This window comes from Microchirus variegatus (genome assembly GCF_963457635.1).
Source record: "Microchirus variegatus genome assembly, chromosome: 18".
NCBI lineage: Eukaryota > Metazoa > Chordata > Actinopteri > Pleuronectiformes > Soleidae > Microchirus > Microchirus variegatus.
This window is the reverse complement of record NC_139819.1, coordinates 9,341,512-9,361,975: the sequence shown is the minus strand read 5'-3', so window position 1 is coordinate 9,361,975 and position 20,464 is coordinate 9,341,512. Positions and strand designations below refer to the sequence as shown.

The 20,464-nt window shown below is 40.2% G+C and overlaps 1 protein-coding gene across 1 annotated transcript in view; it reads right to left on the bottom strand.

The window, feature by feature from the left end:
* Positions 1-616: 616 nt before the first annotated feature.
* ntrk2a (neurotrophic tyrosine kinase, receptor, type 2a) overlaps positions 617-20,464 on the bottom strand; it is a gene marked incomplete at both ends in the record, with an annotated part of 74,768 nt that continues 54,920 nt past the window's right edge. Inside the window, 6 exons of the mRNA XM_083904387.1 lie at positions 617-802; positions 3,211-3,369; positions 10,432-10,522; positions 11,310-11,465; positions 11,617-11,789; positions 17,205-17,335. Of these exons, the coding sequence (XP_083760513.1) occupies positions 617-802; positions 3,211-3,369; positions 10,432-10,522; positions 11,310-11,465; positions 11,617-11,789; positions 17,205-17,335 (896 nt within the window). The remainder of the gene's footprint in view (positions 803-3,210; positions 3,370-10,431; positions 10,523-11,309; positions 11,466-11,616; positions 11,790-17,204; positions 17,336-20,464) is intronic.

Here is a 20,464-nt window from a genome sequence, read left to right as displayed (position 1 = left end):
GGAAAGAAAGGACACATTGACAGACGGGGCTTGAGTGCAGAAACACAGTGTCCTTATGGCTCAAAATCTCACAAAGCCATTTCCTCTGAAAGGTCACCCAGTCTCATATTTACACGCTTCTGCAAATCCTCCACGCGCTACGACTCCTTTTAAAATTTGCCAGACGTTTCAAACGAGTCCCATTGTCCGACAGGCAGCGATAGAGAAGTCAGGCAATTTAAAGTCCTCTTAATCGGGTATCATCAATTTAGCCCCAGTCAGTTTAAAGCATTTGAAAAGAATTGAGATGCTTTTGTTCCTCCAAAGTTAAATGACTCTTCAGGAAGGACAGAGGGGAAAAGGGTATGGATGCACAAAGGACAGAAAATTGGTAGGGAGGAAAGAGACGATTGGGGCTTCGGCAGAGGAACCTTTTGATTGCCTTGAAGAGTTTGATAATAGCTTTACATCCTGTACAGCGGCACCTTGCAGACACCGACACCATATTCAGAGGTGTCACTGACGCCTCAAATGCTCATATACACTTGGATACTGTAACCATCCTTACACAGACCTCTCTCTCTCTATCCATCACATACACACACACACACAGCTCTCTTCCGTCCACCTCCTTTGTTCAGCCCAATATATCCAGGTATACAGGTGAGGCCTTGGCCAGGTTAAGCAGCAGACAGTGGATTTCTTTGATGTTGAGTCTCATGTGTGGCTCTCTCTGCCAGCAGCCCAGCATCAGGTCATACACTTCTTTAGGACAGGTCCTGGGGCGTTGTAGCACTCTGCCTTGGGTTATACACTCGATCACCTGCAAAGAAAGACACGCAGACGAACAAATAAAATACATTACATTTAATGTGAATAGACATTATGGTACTTTTTGTTGAAATCCAGAACTTTCAAAGCTCCAGTGAGTATGATATTTGTTTGGTGGAGTTGCTTGACCTTGCTACACTGGCATACAGAGAAAATGTCAGTAAATATGAGTTTATTATGTATTGCTGTGGTGAAGTTACACTATACTAGACTAGTCGGTTGGACAAATGATGCAATTTCTCGATAACTTTCCCAAAAAGTTCCCACTTATAGAGTTACCCGAGTTCAATTATTTTACTGTTTTTGCACACATAATCTCCTTTTTTGTTATTGATTAAAAAAACCAAAAAAAAACAGAGCTTAAAATATGCTTCAGGATGAAGAATTGTGGATAAAGAAGATGAAATTTAACTGCTATATGCAGAGGAAAGCAGTACCGGGAGCATGCAGTACATCATCTCTAAGCAGTGGTGGGAGAACAGCAACATAAACACACAATTATGTTCCTGTAATATAATGAAGCTTTTAATTATTTCAGTGAACATTAAATGCATTATTCTGTGTGTGGAATGAATTCACCTCTATCCTCCTCAATTATAATACAAGCATTAAAAATGTAACACCGGATTATCATTAAAAATAATAATTAAGAATCTAATCGGTATGGGTCTTATCTATTTTCGAAAAACCAAGCTGTTGCCAAGCTCTTGTAAATCTGTGATGGGGAAACGGAGGTATATCATGGATATCTAAGTCTAAAGCAAAAGTCCATATCCTGTGTCAAATATATCAGAGCATCTCGTTCAGGTCAGAGGGTGAGTGAACTGTGAATCCGCAGAAATGTAATAGGGTGAAAGGTCCATTCGGAATGGTCCAATGATGAGGGGACTTTTGGATAGGTAGAGAAGCTGTAACCAGAGTTGGGGTCAGAAGGAAGGTTCATGTGGTTAAGGTGAAGGGTTGAAAGTTCCTTGATACAGCTGCGTTTTCCGGAAACTGTGTCATGACCCCGAATGTAATAGAGGGGAGTTTTGTAAAGACTTATTTATTATTAAAAGCTTTAGACAGTTGTGTAAGTATGGGTATTTTGCTGATCCGTAATCTGGTGTAATGCAAGTGTTGTATACGGATCAGTAAATCGTTTAGTCAACTGACTATTTTATATTTTTCCCCATTAAGTTTATCACATCGTATAATCTCTTGCAATGTTCCAACTCTTATGATGTGCAATGAAAACGCCAGACTACAAATATACCAGATTGTTGGTGTACTGACTAACTTTGGAAGCTGTAGTTGAAAACTTCACTTTAATTGTTTGTATTCTAAGTGTAAAACCTATTTTAGTGCCATCTCTCTATATGACTGAATAACCTTGTCTATGCACAACTAGTACACACAAAGTGCATTCTCAATCATGTTTTGAAAGGAACCTATTTCCTGAAACATAATAGTGTTTTTTACTGCTTTTGCTGTTTTGAGGAATTGAGGGTGATGGTAATCAGGTTTTAAGGCACAGTCACTAAATTGTGGTTTAGTTTTGACATAAAAGGCACCTGGTGAGGTCTAGGTAAAGACCATGTTTGTAAAAGGAAATCAACATAGTAGGTTGAAACACATCAGATTACCTTATAATTATGTACACTCCTTTAAAACATACATTTTCACAGACTTAAAACTCACTGGATGTCAATAAAAACCCAATGGTTACAGGCACATTTGATGTCCTTGACCTTTTCTCTGACTAGGGTCTGCTGCTTGACGTATTATGTATCGCTTAACGATGGCATGACACAAAAGTAAATGTAAAAATAAACTGAATGTACAGTATGATGTAGTGTAGCTGTGTGGGAATCCAAGTATTGACATCCTGAAGGTAGCAGTGCCTTGCCTACCACAGAATTCAGTGTGATCCAAAACAAAGAGGCCATGTTTTATGAGACTCTTTGAAAAACAGGATTCATGGATTCAAACACATTTCCACTTGAAACAAAAGAAGCATCTGCTCCTGCTCCAGCCTGACAGCGATGCCAGAAAGTGCTTCACTTCACTTCAGCCACACAGAGCGAAAACCTGCTCCCAGCTCTCTGTCTCGCTTTACAATTAATTCATGTTCACATGATAAACAACTTGCTGAGTTTCCGAGCCTCACTCTCGCTGACTCAGGCCAAATGATTCATGAAAAGATACCCGTGAGAAACCTGCACACACGGATGATCAAATATTTAGTTTAGCTGCAAAAAAAAAAAAAATCCACTATACCTTGAGGCTACAACGTTGTGTATGTCATTACTTATTAGGCTGAAGTTGCTTCCTAACATTCATGTAAAGTTGTTGCTCTCTACTTTTGACTACATTACTTTGTGATTGTCGAGATATAGTGCAAGTGCCTTTGTTCTGTACCTCGTTATTGGAGAGCTGATACCAGGGCTGTTTTCCGTAGGTGAAGATCTCCCAGAGAACCACCCCGAGACTCCAAACATCACTTTCTGTGGTGAACTTTCTGTACATGATGCTTTCAGGCGGCATCCAGCGGATTGGTAGCATGGTGTGACCTCCGACCTTTTGGACACACGGGTACATAGCAGGGAGAAGGAGAGAGAGAGTAAAGTCAGTATGGAGTTAGGTAAAAACAAAAGGAAATGCTAAAGATTAAGGGAGCTGTTCAACATTTAACAAAACATCTATATTCTATTCAATATGGGCATGTAGCTTTTCATATTGCATGGTTATTTTGCTTTTCCATTAGCGATAATACCTGGTACCTGGTACTTTTTTAGTACCTGCTCTGTCAAATTGAGCAGTTACTAAGCCTGACGTCCAACACAAGAATCTAACTGAACAATGCTGAACTGTAGAGCAGTTAAAACATCTTAAAAATCCTCAAAACTTGCCGAGGCGATACTATGTCGTGGAAAAGCGCCAATACATACATACGTTTTTGGTCAGTAACATAATAGGTCTCTCAGTCTTAGAGAAACTATTTGAACTGTGATTATACTTTGCATACTTTTGCACCACAAATCTGATGTGCATTCTCATATCTTTATTTAACTACTTATTATTTATTCTTATTCATGTTTTTGAATTTGCTGGGAGCTGCTTTCGCTTGTTCTCACCCCTCTCATCTCACCAAATGCATTTATGAAGTCATGTAGGGAGAAAGGTGGGGAATGCTGATGGCAGCAATGGCTCAAAAAAGTTATTCAAAAGTTACCCAAAACATGACATCACTGGCAGCAGCAAGTTTTGAAGGTATCCAGCGGAATGTGCCACGTTTTTGACTGTGCCACATCTCATTCCTGAAATATGCCATTGAGCTCTGAACACCTAATTAGCATGCCGCTGATTACTGATTATAGTCTGTGATTAGCCTCCTGATTATCAATCACAATTCAGTGTTATAAAATGTTCACGTTGTGAGTCAGCACTGGCACGAATGCATGGGGGGACATTTCTGAAAATATCCAACAGAATGACGTATCGCAGAATGTCATTCACAAAATCAATTTGCCTGTCATTAAGAAATGCAGTTACTCCATCCAATGAGAAACACTCATTAATTCAACTAGACACATTTAACATTTTAAGAAAAGTAGAGGCTTCTGCCTCAATTTAAAACTTTGTTTTATACATTAGAACAAGCATGTGTGTTTGTCTGCAGGGCATGAATTTTAATGAATCTTAAAAAAAAAAAAAAAAAGGGTTTAAGGGGGGTAAATATTTAAAGTTATCAGTGCTTACATTTTCAAACCTAACGTGTTTAAAATGCAGCTAGGTGACATGAAATCTATCCCCTTGTGTTGATGCTATTTTCCTCTTTATTGAACCTCCCCTCTCCCTTTTTTTATTTCCTCTCCTCGCATGAATCTAACCAAGTGATCCACACTCCACCATTCCACACAGACAGCACAATCTATTTTCTGAGGTTTATGTCTGTTATTAATGGCTTGGTACCCACACTTGGCCTATTTCTATGTTAGCCAGTTGGTTATTTAATGGAGTAATAAAAAAGTGCACGGTCAGATAGCCATCAGGTTCACTGTTATGTTGGGAGAAACATATCTGCCGTCATCTCTGCAGCTTGCGCTCATTTCATTCATAACCAGGCCCTCGGTTTTCTCTCTCGCTCTGTAATGCCTTGTCTCGCTCCTTGTTTATCTGTTTCATTTATATTTCCCTCGTTTTCCTTTGAATTCCAATGTGCTTACATAGTTTGGAAATCAAAGACTTTATTCACTGATGTGCCTGAAATTGGACCTATACACATTAGTCGTTGTTTTATTCATCATGGTTGATCATTTCTCCTGGTGGTCCCAAATATTAATCTTAACTTGATTGATTGACTGATTGTGTGTCGCATTGTTGCAGTGCTTCCAATAAGGTTGATTTATAAGAAACCAGTGGAGGAAATGAAGGAGTGGGAATGGGAAGCTTTGCATTACACATTTCTGTTGCAGAGGAGGGGGACATCAAAATGTAAGAAAGTCCCATTGACAGCAGAGCAGCCCTACTGATGGTGCATCTCTGTGCCATTAGCTCTGCTCTGTCTTTCCTGTCAGAAGCTTCCTCATCAGCCTTTGTCTCCTTTGCTTTCCTTTGCTGTCTACCTCTCTCACACACACGCACACTCTTTTTCACCTCCCCTCACCATTTCTAAGATGCACATATACTGTTTAGCCCTCTCCGTGTTACCAATAAGTACAATTACAGCGAAAAACCACTCCCTGAGCATTTCAGAAAAGCCAGGAGAAATGAAGCAGATGCAGGCAGTGGGCTCCCTGTAGTGACCCCCTGGAAATTGCTGTTTCCATAGCAACTAGACTGGTTAAAAGACAACATTATGGGATGTGACGTAGGAGGGGCTTGTGTGACTAATCCCATACTGTTATCGCAACATGGGAAGTCTACCTTGATTGCCCTCTGTGTTGCCATGGAAACACAACTCTTTCATACATTATAGCGTGTGTGTGCGTCTCATTTGAGCCTCACCAGCCTAAACAAGGCATTATACACTGGTTTATGCCACAAAAGGTACTGAAGAACAACATACTGGGCCATATTTGTTTGTTTAGCTCAATTTCAGCTTATTTTCTGTCTAAATCTGCCTCGGCAACAAAAAACGGTTCAAATGTAGGCATTACACTTCCTTTCATCCAACACTTTTAGGCAGGAAATCAGTTTATGGAGAAAAAGAAATACATGTACTGTAATATGTGCCATCCACCTCCTCAACTTCAACTGGAAGTTGGGCCTCACCCACATATCCACATAATCCAAGGCGTTGAATCATACCATCCTTGTTTGTCTACTGAAGGTGTGGACGACTAAGAAAAAAAAAGGCCATGGCAAAGCATTACAAAGTCAGCTCAAGATCATCATCAAGATTTTCTAGCATCAAGTGAATTGATGCATTGCTTGGGTCATACTTTCCAGGTCCATATATCTGTACAGACGAGCTAGAGACCCACTTAGGAGCACCTCCACAGATTGCTCATACTCCCTGTAGCACAACATTGTGCAGTCTAGTTGGTGGTGCCCACTTGTTTTGGTCACGGAAGACAACAGTAAAGAAAGTTAAACCTGGACACTTGCTTTAGATTAAGCAAGGAAGTCCCACCTGTACTAAAGTGTGCAACTCAGCACTCAAAGAACACAAATGGGGAGAACTCCCAACAGATATCACTTATACTGGAATGGACCCCCACCACTACTAATACTACTACTACTAATAATATACATATTATTTGAAGCACACCCAAGGACTTTACAGAAAAAACATTTCAATCAGAGTAAAAATAGCTACATGCATGCAGAAATGTGAATTGGCTCTCTGCGGACATGGAACATGGAAAGTATGACTAGGCCTAAATTACAGCACAAATACATTGTGTAATGCCTGTCATCCCATTTGGCCAATCTCATCAACACCTCTGCCATTAATCTATTTCTGTCTGTACTGGGAGTGGGAGCTGCTAAACTGTATTTAAATGCAAGTATGGAATGCCATGTGTGATCCATTTTACGTCTAAGTACAGGTCTGAATTGTCCCTATTCTCCAAATGCATCGTCAGATCTGCTCACAAAAGCCTCATTCGGAGGTGGTTGGAGTGTCCACATTCCTGAGCATGAAGACAATCCGCCTCCTTAGCTGATGTCCACTAACCTACAGGTTTTTTTTTTTACACTGATCAGTGCCCACACACTGATTCATTTGTAGCCATCACCACAATCTTAACACTGATTATCCTTATTTATCTTTTCTCTAACAGTTAAAATAGCATTTCATATTACAAGTTGGGCTTTGCCAGTCCTCTTTCCGTCTCTGTCTGTAAAACTTCTGTAGAACAGAAAAATCTGTACACTCAGCCTCTTTAAAAACACAACTTTGTTCTTGTGAAGAGACGTGACATCGGCATGTATTTGAGTTACAGATCTGATCTCATGTGGTCACGTGGAAAACCAACCAGGACACATTTTAATGCCAGGTGTAAACAGTCGTGCTTAGAGCTAAATCTACATGTGATTCACTGAGAATGGATATTAATATACGAGTGGAGCCTTCTTCTCATCTTCTTCCACACAGGGAATGCAATGACGTCACCACAGCCCCCTCAGTCCCTACGCCCCTGCTTCTATTTTCTTCCAGAAATGCATGCACGCATATAAGCACTGGGGAAGGTGATGGAGGTGTGTGTGTGGGGGGAGCTCTGATTCCTGTATGACTCATCTTTTGCTCCCGTCTGACGCAAGAGCATGACTGAGTCCCTACACAGCACACTCCCCACAGTGGATGCACACGCTGTATTTTGCCTCCCACCACTCTGTGCTCCTCCCCTGCTCGGCTGTTTCACTGATGTTAGTCTGTGCTATGTTTATTTTCTTCCTAACTATGTTGTGCGATGTCTTCTCTGCTGGCTTCCTCTCCAACCTCAGCAGGTGTATTCCTCCCCTGTATCGTTCTATTACTGATTCTCGTCTTCTTTTCCTGTCTCCCTGACCTTCCTCTCCTCCCTTTCTCTTTTTCTCCCTTCATATTTGCCATCTTTGACTCCCACACTTCCATCTCTCTTTTTCCACCTCTCTCTTTCTCTCACACTGCTTTTAGACTTCTTAATAGAAGTTCACTGATTACTTTTTTTTCCTGAGAAACATTAGATACATCCACGAGCCTCGCCACCACTGACTTCACCCGTTTCTATGACTACAGCCTCGGCGCTTAGCCTTTGTTGAGGAGAGGTGAAAGGAAGGAGGAGGAGGAGGAGGAGGGAGGCTGCTCTGTCGACACACAGATAGATAGTATAAAAGAGAGGCTTTTTTTCTGCACGTTTAATGTGACACAGTACAATATTTGTTTTTAAACTGGAATCACAACTCCATAGTGATGTCATGATGATTAATTTCTATACTATAATGATCATTTTTGTGTCTTTTTTTAGTCCACCCTGGTCTAAACGTGGTCTACCACACTTTCATAAAAAGGCATTTTGTTCATACAACATAAAATAAGTGGGTTTTCTTTTTCATTGTACACCTGCAGCTGTGCAGCACTCTACACACACACTCACACACACACACTGACCAATCTGTCATAGTCAGACTGACCACTGGCAGCAATGGGAGGAACCGTTGGTGGCCTATTAAAACATCCATACAGTCTTAACTATCCGCGATCAGCAAACACACACAGCCCTCAGCAGGCAGTCAGACCAAAACAGCGTTTGTCATCCTGGAGATAGGCTAATCTCCAGCATAATATTCCCACAGTGTTTGCTGCAAATACATTAATGCTATTTTGCAGAGAACAAAATCTACTGATTGTAATTCACCAGCACACATACCTCGTTTTAGGGCTGAACGATTTTGAATAAATGTCTAATTGCAATTATTCTGATGATAATATGATTCTCCATATCAGAGGAAATGGTCATTTTTACATCATAATTCTCATTTTCATTCAAAAAACACATTTAAAAATTATTACTCTGTGATATTTTTGCATATCTGTGAGAAACAAAGATTGTTCCCTCCACTCTGTAGAATAAGATCTGTATAGGTCAAGTCAATAATTCTGACACACTTTTTGATGCACGTTTTCAAGATTTACTATACTACTAACATAAATGTGTGCATTGTTTTATATTTCAACTACCACCTCTTTTCCAAGAGATTGATGGATTCTGAATAATTTCCTGAACACACATAATCTGAAGCAGTTTATAGTCTTATTTCTGTATTTTGTCCTTAATTTTGTGAACTTAGCTTGACTTTATTAACAAGGTCAGTGAACGTCCACCATTAATGTCCTTTGACCCATCTCTGGTCCCCGACAGTCTCTGGGAATGTCTGAATTAGTACATCAGTCTTATAGATTGTTGTTCTCTTTCTAAAATTTGCTCAAAATTAAGATATTTTTTTCCCCGTTTAGCGAGTAGCTGCTCCTTGGTTTTCTCTTTTTCGGCCTCCTTGCCTGAGTGCTCTGTCACTGTCATTCATGTCAGTTTGTCACAGTGGATGGGAAAAGGGGGCAGGACAAATGGGCAGTCACTATCAATCAGTCTGAACGATTTATTAGAATTTGCCCTTTTGGAAAGGTGACAGATTACTGTGCAAAAGAAAAAAAACCCACACTCAGCTGTCTCTTGTACCCCTGAGTTATCTTGACACTCATAGTAGAGCTGCTAAATGTTCCTGTGCACACACACGCACACACACACACACACACACTTATCTCCAGGGGTGCTTTAGAAAGAGCTGTTAAGAAAGGAAATGTGGCTACATTTCTAAAAATGACAAGTGTGTGTGTGTTATATTACACTTCCTGAGGTGTGAATGGAGTTACTGTGGATTAAGTTCCCTGTTGTCAGTAAAAATACAGCATCTTCTTATTAGAGTTTATAAATTGTATATAATAATATGAATATAAATATAGTTTTTATATACATATACATATATATATATTTTGTGAATCTTTAAACATCATTGTGATGAATTTTTCTCCTCTTATTATTTTGACGAGGAGCTTTCATCAGGGAAAGCTTATTAAAATGTGTCTGGTCTTGTCATGCAGCTGTCTCATTAGCCTTGGTCTCTGATGAACAGCAGACTGCTGAACAACAGTAAATTATACTGTTAAATAAATAAGAAAGAAAAAAACTATGAAAATCTTTTTCAGTGGCAGAAAATACAGCAGTGATAAACCACTCTAATATTACACTTGCTATGACCTAAAATCACCCAAGGAAGCATCCAATATGTTCACAGGTGACCTGGACACGCACAGGAACAACATGTTTACATTTCTAAGTAACATATTTGCTCTGTAATACCAGTACACACTTTTAATAGATTATGTTATGAATAATGAGTATGTTAGGTAGTAAAAAACTTAAGTGGCTGCAGTCACTGCAACATATCACCGCAGTAATTGCAGTGCTACTCGATGGAAGAACACACAAATTGGTCATAGAGTATGATTAAAATGGTACTGGTTTTACAGTCATAGACTTTGTGTATCTCTGTCAGTCATGCCCATGCAGGGGTTGAGGAGCAGAGAAACATGCATGCAAAAGGGAAGGGGAGGGGTAGTTTGAAAGAAGGGCCAAAAAATATATCGACACATACACCTACCCTGTAGTAGTCAGTGCTGTAGACGTCTCTGGACATGCCGAAGTCCCCAATCTTTACCAGCAGGTTCTCGCCCACCAGGCAGTTCCTGTTGGAGAAACAGATACAAGAAAATGTTGTGAGTTTAGATAAAAGTTTTAGTGTTGGACTGTAACACTGTTGGCAGTTTGCAGTCTTAGTGCAACTGAGGTCAGTGAAGAAACTGGACTTTTTAAAAGGTGGCACCGTGTCTCGCACATTCTGCAAATATAATGAACATAAACTCCAAACACAGCACAAATATATACACAGCCAGAATTGAAACATAGAACAGCTGAGGCTCTAGTAAAGCCAGTGATATCATTGAGTGAAAGTTAAACAATTACATTAATTACTAAAACCCTCTGTATTAGTCCCTATTTATGGATGTTCACGGACCCTTGACTTTATTAAGATACATATGTACACTTACATATTTACATGTACTTGTACGTTTACAAATGATGTCTGAAAGACTGATAGAAAATAAATACTGTTAAACATGAAGAAAGAAAAGTGTTATTATGAAGTATTTCTATTTTATTGATTTCACTTTTGGTTATCACTTGTCTCTAAGTGTCCCTGCTGGGATTCGCACCAGTGCCCGCCAAGACCCTCATGTGGAGGATGAAGCAGTACAAGTAGACTTATTTCATAAAATCTAAAAGAAAATGCCACTTTCAAAGGTGTTACAACAGCAAAGCAGTCAAGAGACTGCAAAAACACTGTTTTGAAAACCACTTAGTCCAATACTTGCTTTAGTTCAATGTTGAAGGTTCAAAGTCTCTTGACACCTTTAAATAAACGTTATGTTCTATACCTCCCTAGCGCAGTAACAGAGCATAATTATGACAAACCTGGTGGCCAGATCGCGATGCACAAAGTGCTGTGATGCCAAGTAGACCATGCCGGACGCTATCTGCTGGGCAATGTGGAGCATCTGAGACTGGGTCAGCTCCACAGGTCGGGTGGTCTGGCCCTCTGCCATCAGAACTGCATCTGGACCGTGAGCCCTGGGAAACAAGTTAGTGAGCTTAGAAAAACAAGTGCAACATTCTTATTTATTAATTTACTTTTATAATAGACTGATCTGGGGAAACTCCCCAAATCTCAGAAAATCAGTACTGGAGAGGAAACATCTACTATTGATCCTTCCGATCCTACCTGAGGAACTTGTTGAGGTCTCCATGTTTCATGTACTCAAAGACCATGATGAGCGGGTCGCTCTCCACGCAGACGCCATAGAACGTGACGATGTGTTCGTGTTGGAGGTTGGTCAGTAGTTCGGATTCACGGTGGAAATCCTTTCTGGCATTTTCGCTGGCCTCTTTTAGCGTCTGCAGACACACACATACACAAAAGTGACACTTTGAGAAACTGTCAAATGGAAAAACTGGCACATCATGCCACACGCAGTGTCGCCAATTAGTTACAGCAACTCGACAGACACATTGTGAAATCGCTGGCACGGAGTGAGGACCGATTCAGTGACAGAGCAGAAGAAATTGAGATATTTAATATTGACATGAACCATTACAAAAGACAACTCTGATGTACAAGTGGATCCCTCCATAAACTCATCTTCAGTGAGATGGAATTGCAGGAACTGAAAGTGATATGGGAATTTTTTTTATAGAGAATTCCTTTTGTCCTTTATATGAATAATTGATTGGCTTCCTACAGAGTACGACATGGATATATGTTCGCTTAATACCTTTGTGCATGTGAGTGTGTCTGTTTGCCTGTGTGCTAACGATGCACATCGAAGCTCCAGTTACAAATAAAGACCTAAAGGACAGGGAGGAGTCACCAAGAAGACTCGGCAAGAAGGAAGTGACCCGTGACCCTTCATACAGACCACTGAGATGCCAGAAAACGAGCCGCACACTTAACATACGTTTCCAGCCAATCATTTAAGGCGAAACAGAGCCTCGATCATGTACATTACAAGCTGTAATAGGATACTGCACGGTAATGACTGTGGATTATTACAGTATAGATGCTGTATAGACGATGTTCCGATCCCAGTTTGAAACGTGATATCAGATATGTATGGGAAATATGGGCTGACTTTCCATAGACGAGGACATGCTTGGAGTTGTAATGTCTTTCGTAAGGCCTTTCTGTTCGAAATGTGTGCGCGATAATGACTGTCGGAAGTATTTACAGTGCACCACACTTACGGAGGTTTTACAAATCGTTATTAATAGCTTAATATATAGCTGCTAAATCCTTATCTGATGTTAATCAATTGCAGTAACCAGTCCACTGTTCATCCCTTTGCATTTACGTTTACAACTGCCAGAAAACCAGACTCAACCTGACAATGCAGATTTTTTTTTTTTTTATTGTATTTAATATTTTATCTGTTAAACATTTGTTAATGTTGGCATTGAAATTCTTAGGGGACAACATGCAGACCACCTGACTGATGGTGGTCGGTTGAAGCTGAAACATAGTACTTGTCCTGTTTGGAAATAACACATTGTGCCTCGGGGGGGAGGAAAAAAGGAAACCTGCGACACAAAATTTGATCAAAGAGAATGTTTTCCTGTTTCTGCAAAGACTTGCACTGCAACACGGAGCTCACTCAGGTAACTGCACAAATATCTCTGTATTCAGCGAGTCACATTGATGTTAAATTCATGAACAATACTATGGAGACTTTCCAGTGAGTCACAAACCTCTGTGAACACAGAGATTGTGCAGTCACCGGAGTCCGTGTTGCGTTATTTCCCAGGCAGAAAGCCATATTTTCTTAGTTATCCAGTCTGTGCACGTTAATGCCAGCACTGAGCCAGGTGATTTACGTTTTTACGAGTGTGAAAGGCAACATCATTGAAAGCGGAAGGTGTTTCGTGATTGATGGCACGTAAGTGTGAAAGTGTGCATGGACGTGTATGTAAATGCACATATATCTACATTCATCTGCTGCACATGTGAGAGTGCGCCGTGATCGATGGCTGCTCAGTGTGTGATATACAGTAATGGCAAAACTTGCTTCTGTATTATGGATGACTTGGTGATTGATGGCCGACTCTAAAACCAGGGCCATTATGCTCTATTAGTGAGTGTAGGTTATCGTAATGTGTTGTGGAGAGAAGAACATGTTTCTATAGCATGCTCGTATGTACACATGACACGTGTGTTTGGTTGATTATTTCATTGTTGTAACAAGTCTTATATGGAAATCCTGTTTATTACCCTGATTTAAATGGTGCCACATGTGTAAAGTAAATGCATTTGTAGGATAAGCAGCAGAGTTGAATATGTGGGTGAAAAGCTTGCCAAATCTTCTCTGCCAATGCCAAACATCTTATTCTGCTATTTACTCGCGGTGGTTGTTCATTTATTGGATTGGATGATTGAAGTTTGATGGAACAAGACATAATGGCAATTAAACAATTCATTCATTGAACAAACGGGGCATGTGGAAGAACCATACGCAGCCACAACAGCCTGGCACCTCCTCCTCATGCTGGTCACCAGCTTGGTCACACATTGCCGGGGATGGCATCCCATTTTTCAACCACCATTTCTTGCACGTCAGCCAATGTGGCTGTGTTGGTCAATCCCAAGCTGATTCCACAAGTATTCAACAGGGTTAATGTCCCGACTACCGGCAGGTCATTCCATCGTCTTGACTCCCAATCTCTGGAGGTAGTCTCTGATAAACCCAAGCATTGTCATCTTGGAGGGTAGAGTTCTGTCCAGACTGTGGAGATATGGTTATAGAATCTCATCTTGATATCTCTCTGCATTCAGATTGCCTCCAATGATAATGAGCCTCGTTTTTCCAGTGTGGGAGATGCCACACAGGAGACAACGGCAGTATAAGCTGTTTGGCATTGGCAAAGAAGATTTGGAAAGTGGGCGAAACCCACATATTCAACTCTGCTGCTCATCCCACAAATGCATTTTCCTTACAAATGCGGCACCATAGAAATTAGGGAAATAAACAGGCCTTCCAACGGTGTAAGATTTAATGCCAAGAAGCATTGTTTACAACAAAGAAATAATCGACCAAACACTGCTTGTGTTTAATCTCCGATTACCAAGCCTTTCTACTGGGCATATACTGTATGTGCACCTTCCACCTCCTCATCTCCACACAGTCTTCACCCTCTCATCTGATCCATCGTTCTTCATCACCAGAGTCTGTACTTGGACCAATGACTCTTTAAAGACCTTTATTCTGTTCAATCTAGAATAAATGCATTTAATTCACTAGCTGATTAATGTAGTTTTGTGTTTCCCGTAACCTCAATGATGGGTTTTTACTGAAACTTTACAACAATAATAATAATAATAATAATAATTAATTATACAATCTGTTTTTTTTCTTTCATTCATGGCATGCAAAGACAACAGACGAGAAATGGTGAGTCATGTAAATGACAAGAAGAAGAAAAGAGCAGGAGGAGCATATGGTGCACTCAGAGAGCATTAGCCAATTGAAGGAAGAAAAAAAAGAGAGATGAATTGAGACTTAAATCAGTTACACGACACTAACGATGATGTGATTCATTGACACCATGGATCTGTGCATATGGTACAGTTTAGTGTAAGTTATGTGCTGCTTAAATGATGCCCGCTTTGACGTATATACGGTCGCCAACGTTCAGCCTTGTCCTCAAACGAGGAACCCAGGAATTCTAGGTGCATATTTTACAGACTGAAGCTCAGCTGGCATTGAATTCGACTGAGGCAGAGAGACGTTTAGAGCTTAAGACGAGAAAGGAAACGGGAAGTGTAGGACGGAGGGGAAACGAAGGTGGAGTATTTTTGGAGGAGGAATGTGTCAAGATAAAGACGGATTGGAAAATGCCAGGTGAAGGAGAGACTGTCTCTCTTTTTCCACACTAAAGAGAGAGAAACTACCCCAGATTTGTAAAACGGAGTAAACCCACCAAAAAAGCAATTAACACAATTCCCATTACCAGTGATTGGTCTGTCTGGTGGTGTACTCTTTTCCATCCCCCGTGTTAGTCGTGCATCAATTGTCACCATATATAGAAATCAACTCTGAATGAAAGGTCTATGGGGGAAATGAGACGACTTGATTTATAATGTCAGTTCACATTTTCCTGAGGAATTAATGGTCTAAATCGCTCGTGTCTGCTTCTTCAACAGAACATGATGTCTGTTTTGTAAATTGTGTTCCCGTTTAGAGGAAACTTGACAATGAAGCAGAGCACATGAGTGGACACAAGTGTGATTGACAGCTAAGAAATTGGGGATCTTTTGGGAATATTCGGGTCAAAATTGACGTCATGATTATTTGAAACAAGTGGAATTTACTGTAAAACAAACATGAAGTTTTGACAATACATTATTGTATTGTATATAATAATGTATTGTCAAAACTTCATTATCTTGTGTGTGTAACCCAGAGAACGAATGCGTTCTATTTTTGCCGTATGACAAGAACAGGGACAGGAAACACTATTACAACGTTAAGTGTCAGAATAAAGTTTTGGAATAATCCTTTTGTTTCATCGTAATTGAAATACAAGTTTTGATTGATTGCACAGTTCTTGTACTTCTTGTACTTGTAGGTGACGTCTGTGAATTTCCAGTTTCAAAAACTGTCATGGCATCATATTGTAATTCTCGAGTCTTCATTCTATTTCGCAGCCAGAGGACTACTTCCATTTTTTCTATACTGTATATTATTGTGTCATCAGGAGTGTGCTGGAAATGAAAACAAATTGAAAAATGTAAGGTTCGCTGCAAACATTCATGGATAATGGCTATGCTGGTGGCCGGAAGATGAATGTGCGTCATGCAGTCGTACAGTGATGCTGTTAAACTACACAGGAATTTACATGGCTTGCATTCCTGGAGCCGATAACAGCACGTGTGCATTGCAGAGTTGATTGACCTTTCATAAAATCTATTTTATCCTGGTTGAAATGTGGGATTAGAGGTGAGGCATAGAAGAAAGAGGAGTGTGGGGTAGAGGATTCCGGAGAAAGGGGGTGGTTGGGGGGGTTGTTCTATCACAGGTCATGTATTGTTAATGAGAAGTTCTTCGCCAATCAGATCCTGTTTCACCACAGACCAGCAACGAGAGTGTGGATGGATGGATAGATGTGATGGGATGATTGACCCCGGAAATCAGTGGTTTCACTGTAATTTCACCTTTCACTTACAAGAAAGAAAGAAAACACTTGAAAGAAGTGGCTTTGTAACAGCAGTAGAGGAAATGGAGGACCAGAAACTGTCCTGACACCACATAAAGGATTCACTTCAAGAAAACCATGTATACATTTCAGGGAACATTAGATTATCAGGTGTATTTTCAATAGTTTGAATGTATTTCGGGCATCGGATGGAATTGCAAAATAACTGTCAATAAGGCAATAACTTCAACCTTCACCTTCAATGTGTTTTATTTTGGTGCCACCAAACATTTTGCAGGAGCAGCGATTTTCAAAACGTCTAATCTTGAAACTGGAGTCCTCGTGTATTAGAGTACATTCTTTGTAATCCAGATGAGGTTTGATATTTCTCATCACAAAGACAACCTGTCCTTCTGGTGTGGCCTTCAGTATAAAAGACCACCAAAAAGAGGAAAAGATTGTGTTCTTTCTTCTAACTTGATGAGTGGTAAAGATGTGTTTTCACCCACAGTCTAAGTTACTCACACTAGGATTGCTGTCGTTATATAACCACTTAATATCTTTATCGTATAATCAGTTCTCATGTAGACAAATATACTAAATTAAACAAGTAAACTTCCAGTTTACCTTGACAGCCACCAGTATCTTCTCCTGGTCAGGGGAGAGGTTGTAGCACTCGGCCAGGAAGACTTTTCCAAAGGCTCCCTCTCCGAGCTCTCGCTTCAACACAATGTTGTGTCTCTTAATGTGCTGGACGACTGTTAAACGAGGAGAAACAGAAAATAATATTAATTTAGGCCATTTTTGTCACAGAAACTCTTTCATACAACATAGTTTCAATTTCTCAATTTACACTTGTGTTATTGTGGAAAGTCCACAGGTCAAAATTCTGACAGTTGCAAGTAGAACTTTGAATTTGACCAACCGATGAAAAAAAAAACAAGGCCATGGAATTTAATGGAATAAAAATGTGGACATTTGTAGGAAAAGATTAATAAATTACACCCAGATTTGAGGATTTGTGGGTAACCACATGCCGCAGTACCAGGTGTCAAAACAGATGTTTTGGAAAATATAGTACAGGTTTATTGGAACATTGATGATATCTAAGAGACGTAAAACACACATTCCATTGTCATTAAACTGTTTGTCTTCGATCTTAAAAAGCACATTTTAATGAATCCCTGAAGTTTAATATAAAATATTTTTACATGGTCTCATTCCCAAGGATTTTACACAGAAATGTCACTTTTTTCAGTTGCCACTATTTTTCCCTTTCTCTATTATATAATTTGTATGTAAATGTTCTTTTATTATTCTATATTTAAGTGTTTTGCAGTAGAAAAGACAGAGAGGGAAGATCATTATTTAATAGATGTATGAGGATATTTTTCATGCTGGTGTATCTTTTCATGTCTAAATACACTAAACCTTTTTCATTTCCTTTGATCCTGTATTTGAAAATATGTTTCTTTGTCCGTTTCATGTGTATAACCTCGCTCTCTTCTGCTCACCCACAGTCGGATCAGAGTTGGGAAACCTGCTCTCTGTTGCTTAGTAACTCGTGACTCTTTGCCATTTTAGAAAATTTGGCATCTGACCATGATGATACAAGGTTTTATTCTGGAATGATTAATATGAGTAGCGGCGCTGTGTCCGTACTATTGCCATATATAGATAAACCCGGTCCTTTTGACCGTAGGACAGATGTGCAGCTCTGTGCACGCAAGGATATACGGTACATTCATCCTGTGGGCTCATGGCATGTACTTGGAGAGGTCGGAACAGAGAAAGTCAGAGAAAGGGAGGGAAAGAGAGAGGGAGACTGACAGAGAGAGAGAGAGAGGGGGGGGGACAAGAAGATCTGAGATTTATCTGTGATGTGATTAAGAGGTGCATTTGAAGAAAAGCTGTCCACTCAGAATATCACATTAAAGCCCAGCTAGACTCTCAGAGGCTGCATCGATCTACACTGTAAGCAACTGAAGTCCACCATAACCCAATATTGTACAGACAGACGGACAAACAGAGAGAGGCAGAGGGAGGGAGAGAAAACCACTGCATGTCTACAACAGATATCCAAGAACCATCTAATTTTCAGTGTGAGATTTTTTGGGGGGCGAACACACCCACCATGAAATGTGTGTGTGTATTGTGGGCTTTGAAGATGCACAGTAGTATCCCAGATGTAAAAACTATGACTTAAATGCTTTATTTATTTCTTAATTTGAGAAAATGATAATGCAATATTGCAGTATTAACCTATTTCACAATGTGCTCGATGATGAGTTCTGCACATTGCGGCTAATCGCTCATAATCGGCCCGTGAAGTATAAAATACACACCTATATATAACCTTCAGAGACCACATCACAGACTCCCCAGTGCGTCAAAGTCTGACTGTCAGAGACTCGGATAAAATAAAGGCGATCCTATTTGATCCGTGATTTTAAACGGCACTATCTTCAGCCTGGTTTTCATCGATTGTTTCCTGCGTCACTTCTCATGTATATGTATGCAGGTCGACGTAGCAGGTCAAAGTCTGTGTCATGAGCAATCCCAGTCGCCACATACACATGGCAATCATTTTGTGTGAACTTGGCTTATGTTCTAAAGAAGTGTTGACTGCACAAAGACTTTGACATCCACGACTCTATTGAATAACGTCCGTAGTTGAAGACTGAGAAGAGGACTGTTTCTTGTGTTTACTGACTAATGGCCACTTCCTGCCCAGCTGCTACTTCACTGGTTTGGAACGGTCACATGTGATTATTATTTCCGCCCACATAATTGTTATATGTGGATTGACATCTCATTTGCATGATGCATTCTTGACGGTGGCGGTTTTGGCCAATCAAATCTCCATCTGTCCTCAAAGTACATCGGTTCTCTTTATACCTGCGCTTCTGTTTGGTCATCGAGTTATAATCCAGTAAATGTGGCTATAGAGCCGTATTTACATTTTCTATCTTCTGCATCATGACGATGAGTCTTCAAGAAAACAACAGCACTCCCACGATACCCTGTGCAAAAGCAGCCCATTAAATCCACATCCCCTCAAGACCCACCATTTAACCAGCTAATTACCTCACCACACTGTTTCTTACTGTGGTTCGGTTGTAAGCATTCACCCATGAAAATGCCTCGCACTACTTCTCCTTAATTAACACCCCCAAACAGCAAATAAACTGACGTGTGCAGACTAATGCCTCGCCAATAGCTTTCTATTTTTTTTTCCTTCAGCGGAAATATTTGGTGTTGGCTTACAGTACGTAATACCTTCTTTTTTAAAGGAGCAGTGTGTAAAATTCCACAACACTTTGCATGTTGCAGGTAGCCGAGTATCTCTCACCTCACCTCTCCCTGCCAAGATGTTCTAATTTGTCCATTGTGGACTATTATGAAGACATGGTGGACCACAAAGGCTCCCTCTGTAGAGCTGACCCAGCTCGTGATATGAATATAAAAAGCTCATTCTAGGCTTAATGAAAAACAACAATTTAATATAATCCGGTGTTGATGGACCTTTAAATTTGTGATAATTTTGTTGCGCACAGAAACCAAGATCTTTCAAAATGAAGACATTATATGGGGCTGTATTGTTGACTGGATTGTTCCATTCCAGCTGTTTATCACAGATTTATTACGTGCATTTCTTATTCCTGTAGCAGCCTTTGCATTAAAACCACTTCAAGTTCAGCTTCAACTCTTCTCTATCGGACGACACGGAGTAGGTTTGTTGGGCTCGACGGTGATTAATGGACAAAAATGCGGCAAAAACGTCACTTCCGTTGAAGCTCAGCTTCTCTGGGAGTCAATGGAGCAGTAGGCTTCTGCATGGATCATTGGAGGAACTGTCTGAAGTTCCTACAGTTTTTGATTGACAG